The 11,282-nt window shown below is 41.9% G+C and overlaps 1 protein-coding gene across 1 annotated transcript; it reads left to right on the top strand.

Moving 5' to 3' along the window:
• Positions 1-7,302: 7,302 nt before the first annotated feature.
• Positions 7,303-11,041, top strand: LOC106815009 (calcium-responsive transcription factor-like). The gene is made up of 4 exons (XM_014819418.1): positions 7,303-7,464; positions 8,018-8,131; positions 8,652-8,798; positions 9,280-11,041. The coding sequence occupies exons 1-4, from the start codon at positions 7,375-7,377 to the stop codon at positions 9,973-9,975; spliced, it is 1,047 nt and encodes a 348-aa protein (XP_014674904.1). The 5' UTR covers positions 7,303-7,374; the 3' UTR covers positions 9,976-11,041.
• Positions 11,042-11,282: the final 241 nt, after the last annotated feature.

Here is an 11,282-nt window from a genome sequence, read left to right as displayed (position 1 = left end):
CTTGCAGTCTCCTGCAGTGTGGCTGGAACTTGGCTGCTTTGTTGGAGATCTGCATAGGAAGCAGTGAGGTGGTCCAGGAGTTTGAGCCTTGCTATAGTGCTCTTGCAAATCTTCTGCTGGTGTACACCTTGGCTGTACAGAAGATGACGCAAACTGTTCCTGTACCGGTTTGCCAACTTTGCAATGCATCGTCCAGCGACGTAACGTATTTTGCCCATGCCTTCGTCGGTTGCTCGGATGTCCATTAGGGGACGATGCTCCATCTGTTCTCGCTGTTTAGTAATAACATGCGAAGCAGCAGTCTCCAAAATGCTGCGAACGACAGCATCTACGATGGCATGGCAGAAGACCCACTGGTAGTCACCGAGTGCGTCGACAACACAGCTCATCAACGCAGCACACCTCTGCTTGTAGATGTCGCTGTTGAAGAAACTGTGCAGGCTGGTAGTGAAGGCCGTTAGTTCCCTACACCTGACTTGTGTGAATGGTGTCAGTTGTGCCAAATCCTCTGCAAGCATGTCGCCTATCCCAATCCAGTTTTGGGGTGTCAGTTGTGGCAACTGCTCTGCAAGCATGTTGCCTATCCCAATCCAGTTTTGGTGTAGAAAAAGCTGCATCTTTTCATTGCCAGGCTGAAGCAGATTGACGGCGAGTGAAGCAATCTGCTGCTGTATATCAGTCACTGGATCTTGGGACAGCTCAGCAAGCATGTCAGCACCTGCGAGTGGGCACAAGTCAGGCAGTACGTTACGGATACCTTCTTGCAGGGAACAAACCTCTAGGACCGAACGCTCTGCAGGCGCAATATCGCTCGGGGGCGCAGCCGACAACATCTCGTCGATCCTCTGAATCTCCCCCTCAGAGAACGAGGAGAAGTCACTGCCGCCGTCTTCTTCGACATGTTGAGGGAGTGCACCGGTGTCGCAAACCTGGCAGCAACCCAAGTCACCTTCAGTGTCGGCATCGACTAGTTGCTGGTAAAAGTCGATGACAGCCTGGGGATGTTCCTTCACGCAGTTTGATGTGAAGCCAACCACGCGAAGACCATCCCTGTGCGTGGCTCTACCGACGGCAACTCCGAGTTGGCCAGGTGCAAAAATGTTCTGGCAGTGCACCTCCACAGATGGCAATGTCATGCCCTGGCACTTGTGGATCGTCATGCCAAATGCCAAAAGCAATGGCAGTTGCTTCCTTGTAGCAGTGACCTTCTGTTCTGTAGCAGAGTACATGGAGAATAGGTGAGGTGTGATGAGAATAGCCTCATCACAGCCGTTGATATCAAATTTTATTAGAGGCCCTGCAGACGATATCGCATGTACTCTTCCCAGAAGGCCATTAAACAAGGTGTCTGCCAGATTGGCCGTCAAAACCACAGGTGCACCGACTTTTAACGCGACGTATTTAGGTACTCTGGACCTCCTCAACGTGCGCAAGTCTCCAGTGTCCTTTGCAGTCGAAATTGTAGGTTCACCATGGAGCTGGCCCAGCTTTTCAGCGTTGAAGACTTCTGCTTCAAAATTTCTAGCAAAAAGAACAATGGTGTCCGGTGATTGTTGGAGAGGGCGAGATACCTCTGTTAGGAGAGACAACGAGGTGTCTGATAGCAACTGGCCTCTAGCGAGCTGGTTGATACAGCTGATCAAGGTATCATCTTGCTGGCGAAGTACCTGGACCAGCTCTATTGTATGTGGGAAACTGCTGAAGACGGGCGACATGAAGCAGTAGCGGCCGTGATCTCCGTATTGTGGGTTCGGAACTGGAGGTAGCTGGAAGAAGTCTCCGGCCATGATGACTTGCAAGCCTCCAAACCGAATATTAGACGACCTGGTTAGCCTGCAGATGGTCTCAAACGACTCGAGTGTGAGCTGGCTGAGCATTGACACCTCGTCGATGATCACAGCATCTGCAGACTTGATGTTGTGATTGGCGTCCATGTATGCCTCATCAGTAGCGATGAGGTGCGCCAAGTATTGGGCATCATGTCGACCATCTCTAATTCCCGACCACTTGTGAAGCGTGGTCCCTCCGTAGTCTAACAGTGCACTAGCTGAGACCCCTGAAATAAAGTAAGAATATGTAAGAGTCATTCCAGTGATAACAGTTTAAGATAAAAATAACTCGCCAGACTGGGCGAGGGAGTCAATAAATCAAACTCGCCAAAATGTAATCTGTACTCGTCCCAAAATTAAAAAAAATTAATTTTTAACTTTAAACTAGAAATTCGTGTCAAACAACACTAACAGATCCAAAAAACACAATTGATTTAACTAAACATTTCATCTAAGTCGCACAACCATTAAACGTCTTAAAATAGATGGTTTTCTGCTCTTTTTGCTAATGCATGGCCATTTCAGAACAAAGTTAAGAGAATATGTATCATTTACATTAAATCATTTAAGGATACTATCAGGCTTTTTTGCGAAATTTGATCGATTTTTCATTAACAGTTTTATTTGATAGCTGCCACCATGGGCCACCTCTGTTCCCACGGGAACATAACGGGGTAAAGCCCTCTGACACATAAATTAGTGATGTCATGCAGATCACTCATGTCTGTGTTAATATTTCTCTCAATTTCGTAAAATCTACATTACATTTGAGCAATTTAATATATAAATATGAAATTTAAAAAAATTCTCGATGCCGTTTTTTAGCGCATGGGGTACTTAACATCTAGCAAAGGTTTTACTTTCACACTGTTTGTGGTTATTGAGAAATATCCAAATTTACATTTTTTTTAATTCAAAATTTGTGTTGTATCATAATTATATGCAAGAAATTTAGTGGAATTATTATTTTTTTGAGCATGGTGATACATCTATACATAAGCTAAACATGTTACTCATTAGCTTCTTTGGTCAATAAATGTTTACTCATCAATAAAGCAATACCATGTCAAAAGCCTGAGAGTATCCTTAACAGGACAACAAGTTGGAACCCCCTTTTTCAAAAAGCTGGATCCCCTTTTTTGTAATGCAGTAGTTTAACATTTAATATTGCGGAACGGTTTAATATATAAGCAAGTGTTAATATCACGTGAAAACTAATAAAGACTAGTTCCTACCTGTTGTGCTCAATACACTAACAGATTTCTCATTGCTCTTCAGTGCATCTGCAATTCTCTTCAGGACGAAGGTTTTTCCAGTACCTACAAAATTTAATATTTTGTCATAATGGTCATGAATAATATATATCAACAGTGTATAGCTCTGAGTGAGTTAGCCACAAGTTACCTTCTCACTTTACACTGCGTAGAGCCTGGCCCGGGGGGGGGTGATCACTATATATATGCCGTTATTACCCTATATGCTTTATGCCTCCATGTGCGTTCCAAATTTAGCGAGTTAGGGGGGTGCTTTTCAACTTCTAAAGCGGGCCCGTGCGGGAGCACATAGGCCCCCTTTATACAGCTAATCCCGCAATAAGCTCTCGGGATCGTTCAAGTCCAAATGTAACTCAGTTGAGTATTTGAAGCTGTGACAAATAAATTCTCATAATGTGATAAATAATCTCTCTCTTTTCCTTCCGTTCTTCTTGATTTGAGATTTGACACTCTCTGTTGACAGCAACAAGAGTTGCAAGTAGTCTTCTTTGAGTTGATCACAAGTATTCCCTCTACTCTTTGCTCTCCACTTGTCTGCAAGACCTTGCAATAGGGGGTAGGACCGCGGGTAGGACTCTATCATTGTGTATGCAATAGAGGGTGGGATATTTTCATTGTGTCACTGTAAGCAATAGGGGGTGGTTTTCTTAAATTGTGTCTGCAATAGGGGGTCGGGTTTTCCAATGTGCAGTTCGCACTAGGGGGCCTATCATTTTTAGTGAAAATGCACATGGGGTAATGTTCTAATAAAAATAGAGATTAACCCCCCCGGGGAGCCTGCGCGGGCTATGAGTGAGTATACAATGTGCACTGTGTATGCTAATACTAATAGTTAAAAGACTGTATAAAAGCAAGTTAAAACTGTTCATTACGTCATTAGTATTAAACACTGATAATGTATATATATATATATATATATATATATATAATTATTCTAAAAATTAAACTGTCCTTACAAATAGTTCAAATGAAATTAATGCTCAATCATTACGACTACTAGCTCCAAGAAACGGTATTGCTAGGGTTAGAATACCCTGTAATACATTGTATAGACAAACCGTCGCACAGTCTGGCCGGGCTATACGCCTACCAGTAGGCCTACCAGAACAATTTCTTGGAACTATCGCGTGTACATCGCGTTGAGTTACGTGGTTCAATCACTATTATTATTAATAGCTATTAGTATTAGTAACAGTGAGATTATAAAAAAATTCATTGACTGCACTGAATGATGAACAGGGAATATATTACTAGTAGTAGTATAGCCTATAGCCTAGTAATAGTAATATATTAATTTTATATAGCCATACTATAGCCTATAGTATAGGTTTAGATAAATAAATACCAGCTTGTCCTAGAACGAGAAGATTGTGGCCGTCTTTGACCAAACTAATTGCACGTTTCTGTGACTCTGTCAACTTGAACATTTCACTGGTAAAAAGCTGACTGTTTTATATCATGTAAATCTATTATACACCAATATAAATCAAAAATCTATAGCAACATTCATACGCAAAGCAAATACTAAGTTTCTGTTGTACAGACACACGCATAGCAACGCATAGCAACGCATACCTTGACAGCGCCGGCGGCGAGGCATCCGGGTACCCTGGGGTTGGCGTCGAGGCTCGTTTTGGAGTTGGGCAGGCGGATGCAACTCCTCCCAGAGTGCAATGCGCCGCCATTGCTCATGTACTTGTCCGGTTTACAAATCGGCTTCATGGGAAATTTGCGGCAAATTTGAGCAGGATTTATCATATAATTCTGGGTAAAGTCTGTGGTACCATGTTGCAAGACGTATATTTCGAACAAGTGATCATTCAGCTACACACAGATGCCAATATCATGGCGTTTGGAGGTTTATTTCGTCTCTAGTGCATCGACAAGAGTGGAGCGGTCTGGAATTTCTGTGAAAAGGCTTTCTTACCTTCTCCTATCTACTGTGTATCTGTGCATGCACAATGGCGTGCGGGCTATGTGTTGCATCGGTGTATTTAACGGTGTTCAAGTGAAGTTATTAGGTCAAATCAAACATTAAGACTATTGCTGGTACTGTAGTAGTAGGCTACTGACAAGTTGTATTTATTAACCATCATTTTATTATTGAAACGGTCCAAGTGCCTGTGTGCAGGCTGGGCCGTGCCACGTTCAACTGATAGGTTCTCACCCTCGTGAAGGGAATGGTGTAATCTTCAGCGGCTGCCCAACCCCTTGTTACATGCGCAACCCGATACAGGTCGATTACAACTACTTTCCGTGAAAATTCGGCGAGTTCTTGGATCCTTGTGTCGGTCCTGCTAGGCGTGATATGATCACGGATGTGAGATTGTTTCGAGGGGGCAAGGGTCGCTCCAGAAATGGCATCTCCCTAACGTGTCCGCTATTCACCTAGTGTTTCTATGACGTCGGCACTTTTTTACGTGCCCGAATGTAAACGCACTCACTGTACATCCTGTACATTCTGCATGTGTGAAGATAAACATATTTGTCTGTGTAAATTCACCGTCGTCGTCACTAGGTTGAGACCCTGGATGGAATGTGATGGCGTGTAGATTTACGGAATAGCAACATTTGTTGGTTTTCGGGTGAGTTATGCCTATTCGCAGAAAGCCTCGATGATTGCTTTGCTTTCGGTGATGTTGTTTTATTAAATTTAAAAAATCAAATAATGGTACGGCAGTTGAGCCTCTTGCTCATAGGCTGTTGAATGCGATGGGCAATGTCATAACGTTTCTCACGAATGTTGTTGTTAGATTTCAATCTAGAATTTGAACATATTTTAGCAAAGATTGTTTCGATGATAATTTAATGAAGAGCTCTGCTATATATCAACGCAGGTTATGCGTTAACTGAGAATGCTGTTATATTTTTATTGTCACACCCGTTTGATAAACGACATCTGTTATTACTTGTTATTCTACTACTTTAGTTTTGTAATAGTGCAGTTCCTGTGCAGTAGAGATTAAATTAATATAGCTGTTGGTGGAAACCTAAAAGGTGGACGTGGCCTTGGCTATGGCAGTGGAATGGCATAAAAGTATATATGTACAGTCAGTCACTTTGTGTCGATCCTTGTTTAGCATTATAAAATTCAAACGCCGCGAATGCGCACTCTGTGAAAAGGATCAAGGAGATGCAATATTCAAGCAACATTTGTGGAAATGAAATTGGTAAATATGCTCAACGCTACAAACCTTACGAAACGTAACGAAACATTGTTATCGTATATTGAATTGAATTATTTATTCCGTAAAAATAGATTTTTGGCTTGCAATCAATATTCTTCTAGAGTTTTTTCCTTGATTGTCTGATTCAGTTATTCATGCTAGTTTATACAACTAGGTAACCACTTAGTAAAGAGGTGCTGCACTCTCGACCCTATTAAAAATGTACAAGCATACAAACTGAAAACATATATGAATGTGATAACTTTATAGACAATATACCAGATGGCGCACCACCGCAAAGCATGATGGGATGGAAAAGGGGGAAGCGATCGGCGCTCATACGTAATATATGGGTGATAAAAAAGGGTACTAATTATCATATCTCACGAACGAGTTGAGTTACATTTCTAGAAATCTAGAGGAATATAAACACATGTCTTAGCTATAATCTCTGTGAATTTTCAGTTTGTTGAAGCATGATTAGTCTAATTAATTACCAAATATACGAGAGCGGTATTGCGCATAGGCGCCTATTGCGTGCAGCCGGCTATGTACGCACGGCTCTGGGCGATAGGAAAGGGTACTAACTATCATATCTTCCGAACGAGTTGAGTTACATTTCTAGAAATCTAGATGAATATAAATACATGTCTTAGCTATAATCTCTGTGAATTTTCAGTTTGTTGAAGCACGATTAGTCTAATTAATTACCAAATATATGCGAACGGTATCGCGCATGCATACTGACGCCTATTGCGTGCAGCCGGCTGCTAACCGCTCGTGGCCGCGGCGGCGCTAGTAATGTCCCATTTCCTATCCCATGATGCATTGCTGTTCCGATTGGCGATAAGGCTTATAGGTTTTGGCCAGTGTAGACCATTTACCCAAGCTATAACATAGCACGTGCTGTGTGTGTAGGCCTAATAGGATGTTTGTACTAACGAGTAACGTGATGATAGACCGTAATAGATTATTTATATATACTAAGCTAATAGCTAAAGCCTCTAGCCAATATAGTCTCATTTTATTTCAGCTATAGGCCCAGGCCTAGATAAAGTTCGAGGAGAGAAACATAGAGTATTATGGGATAACCACATTCCTTACATGTGTTTGTCACGACCGATGGTATACGACTGCCACCATGGCAAGGACAGGAAGGTTGCCTTTAAAAAGAAATATAAAGCAGGAAAAAAGGTTGGCCATTTTAAAATTTAATCATAAAGACTCGCAGTAACAAAATAATCAATTCAAGAATATGCCTACTAAAAGTAAAGGCTAACCCAAACTGGCAAAAGCCCTGCAAATAATAAAAAATATTATTGCTTTCTAAATATCTTGAGTCTTTAGAAAGCATCTAGCTATGAGTATGACACAAACTAAAGACTACAAATTTAGTCTTTCGCACCACCCATTTTCTTCCTGGCACATATTATAGATATTTAAGAGTCAGTACAATTAACCAGTGCCATCTATGACAGTTTCGCAATAACAACGACACACTGAACAGGTAGGATCAGATGGTTGAGTGGTTATAATAGAAAAACCTTCAAACCCCACTTTAGGGGAGCACACAGAGTAAAATAGCCATTAAAACATTTGCAGCAATTCTTATGACCTGTATTTAAAAAGGCAGAAGCCATGCAGTGTACCAACTCTGAAAATGAAATGGCTAAACAATTAAACATAGTAGATTATCCTAGTATGATAGGCTAGAAATAAAACAGTCATCTCATTTTTTCCATTTTAGGGTGGCCCTGACCACGTATGGCAAAGGAACAACTTAATGATTCAAGACACCAAAAAATTAGGTTGCCCAGCAAAAATTACAGTCAATGAAATCATTACATTCCCACAGTTCAAGGTAAGTTATTTAAGGGTTTATAATAAGTTATTGTATCCCCCGCGACAAAGTTGACGGGGATACTATGGTTTCACGTCTGTTCAGCCGCCGCTCGCCGCCGCCGCAGACACTTTCCCTTCCGCTTTATAACTTTGCCCCTAATTGACCTAGCATGACCAAACTAGATCGCGGGGGATACATGTAGTTGGCGACAACTGCCATTTCTAGTTTGTTTTAGGGTATAGTTGTGTCCTTTCCAGCTATATAATTGCAATTGGCCAATTTTGGTATTTATCACACTTTTGCAGGAGAGTGGTTTCCATCAAAAGATTTGTTTATAGAAATAAATAGTGACATTGACAGCTACATTTTGCTTGAATTATCATGCAGATGATCATTATTTAGTTTTAGCACCTATGTTGTATTTTATATTCATGATGTCATGGATATTTTTCATGTTAAATTCTGGTATTTGGAATGCCTGTCATTGCTCCTGATTGCTTTGTTTATCTTAACAGTATATTAAATTTGTACACTTCAGGTTGAGAAAGACACCAAGTCTTACAGGGATAAATCCTCAAAGGCAATTAAAAAAGCACTGTCAACATTGTGCATAGAAAACGTCAGAAAAGAACTGCATGTGTGCCTACCGGATATGAGTGATCACAGGAATCATCCTGTTGGAGAGGTAAGGCTAAAAAATATACCTTTTTTTGCGAGGTACAGCGAGCGCACAATTACGTGACCCAAATAAGGCTATGCGCATGCGTATTGCAATTTTGCACCTGGTCTGGCCCGCTTGTTGTGTACTGGCACACACACAAGCGGGCTATCTTATCCCGGGCTAAGTTAGCTCGGGCCTGGCCCTGCTTTATTTGCGGGGCCAACTTGGAGCGGGCCAGCGTGTATTTGGAGTGGGATAGCGTGTACACACTGCAAATATTTAGCGCAGGCCTGGCGCGCGCTAGTTTAATACCATATCAAATTCGTAGTCTGTACGGGGTATTAAAGTCGACACCGCGTACAACGGATTTTTTGCTGGAATGGCGCATAAACAACTATCTATAGACCTCTGATGACTCTGACAAAGTAGTAGATAAAGAGAATGGAAATACCATGGAATCACACTGTAAACGTTACCAGTTGCGATATATAATTTTTGATTTCAGGGAAGTGGTGTTTCACTGGTGATGGACAAGCGTGTGCTAAACTACCTCTGCGACATGGTTAGAGAAGGAGTCGGTACGGTGTTAGAGATGAAGCGGCACTTATGTTGGTTCGTCAAGAACATGTTTGCTGGACGAGAGCTACCACCACGTACCAATCGTGCCTTTTTCCCAACCAAGGCAGACATACGCGCTCATATGTGCCGTGCCAAGCAAAAAATGAACAGCAGTAATGAAGATAGTATTAATATCATTCAGTGTGATAATGATATTACAGGTGGAATCGAATCTACTACTAACGTTACAGAATATAGGCAGCTACCCACAAAAAGCCATACTCCACGTGCTCGAGGACCCAAGTGCAGGGAGCTGCTGAAGTCAATAAACAATCTAACATACGTACTAGATGACAGTACGCTCAATGATGTAGAAGTTGGCCTCCACCAGATGTACCTGAAATTAAAACAATCTGCTCACAAAAGCAGCGGGCTTATAGTTAAGGAAAAGTTACCGTCGAAAAGAAAATCTGAGTTGTTGACAGAATCTCAGCCAACAAAAAAGCTCAGATATTCAAAACTAAAAATGCCAAAAAAACGACACCCGGCAACTGGGCGATTTGGCACTTCTGCTGAAATGTTGAAAAATAACTATTTAGTAAATGTGAATGCTCAGCTGAATGACAGCACACCAAGTGTTTAGGAGGCCGCTTTAGACAAGTTGAACGTCTTGGCAGCACGGTAGTAACGCAGTCACCACATCATTCGTCCTCACCACAGCTAAGGAGAGAGTAAGTATTGGAACAGTACCACCACCAGGCTCTTGACGCAGAAGCTCATCGTCTAGCTCTTGCACAGCCCTTTCCGCGACCGGATTCTTATTGGCATTCTTCACACGACTAACTTCAATGCAAATCCTATGGCGTCTCAACAGGTCAATGAGGTGACGAATCCCGGAGCATGGCCAGTACGCACAATGGTAACAGGTCCATGCATAGGTCGTAGCCCAATGTCAAATTCGAATAATGTCAATGCCAAAGTCGAATAAGTGCATCACGTCGTAACAGGACGTGATGGTCGCTGTCAATCAGGCATGCGGCTGTGGTTGACATCACACATTCTCTGACAACAAGCACGCGTTGTCGCTCGTGCTTGAGGACGTCAGCTGCAAATCCTACCCACACTGCCACTGGAGGGCCCCTGTAGACTGCTGCACAAGGGTATGTGGAACACATGTCAATGAAGTCCATTGCTGGCATGAGGTGGTCAGTGACACAGGGGCGCATTGCGACTGGCAAAATCCGAGAGCACATTTGCGGAGCCCGCTAGGAGACGCAACGACAACTGATAGCGGCTGACTACGGTTAAGAACGTTGATACCCTAGATGAAAACTCACCACGACACAGGTTTTCAAATGCCTGGACGCAATGCTGGCCATGCTTGCTATCTGTGGGGACACACGTTCTATGACGAGACTGAGTGACATACGTTGAATGTGTGTTGAAATGTGGCGATTGATTCAATTGAACTCGACGGACTGGCGTATAATATAACCATCTTTTAGTTATTGTGAACATATTTATCAATCCTGTGGAGTTAAATATACATGTATCAAGGTGTTTATTAATATTGTCTTTTATAATGGTTCTGTACCCATTGATAACTTGTGTGTATGTATATGGAAAAGTTACAACTGTCACTAGTGTACAAAATGTCTCTTGATGAAACATTAAATTGGGTTGATTATATTAACCAAATTTGTAAATCAGTCAGTAAACATGTTTGTAAGGAAAAATGTCAGATCAGAAAATTGTATCCCTGCAATACATAAACAGACATATTTATTAATTAAAACTTAATGATACAAAGTAATATTGAGGACGTGCCTCCCATCAAAATTCACATGGTCACATTAGCATGCTCAAATAGGTAGACTTCTCAGGCGTAAAGCCCACAATAGCTTTAGATTTGCTACTATGGAAGTAAAATGTCTAGCAGTTGTTTTATCT

The sequence above is a fragment of the Priapulus caudatus genome, unplaced genomic scaffold, assembly GCF_000485595.1.
Source record: "Priapulus caudatus unplaced genomic scaffold, Priapulus_caudatus-5.0.1 Scaffold1021, whole genome shotgun sequence".
NCBI classification, from domain to species: Eukaryota; Metazoa; Priapulida; class Priapulimorpha; order Priapulimorphida; family Priapulidae; genus Priapulus; species Priapulus caudatus.
Note: the sequence above shows the minus strand (reverse complement) of the source record. Positions and strands in the feature narration are given on the sequence as shown.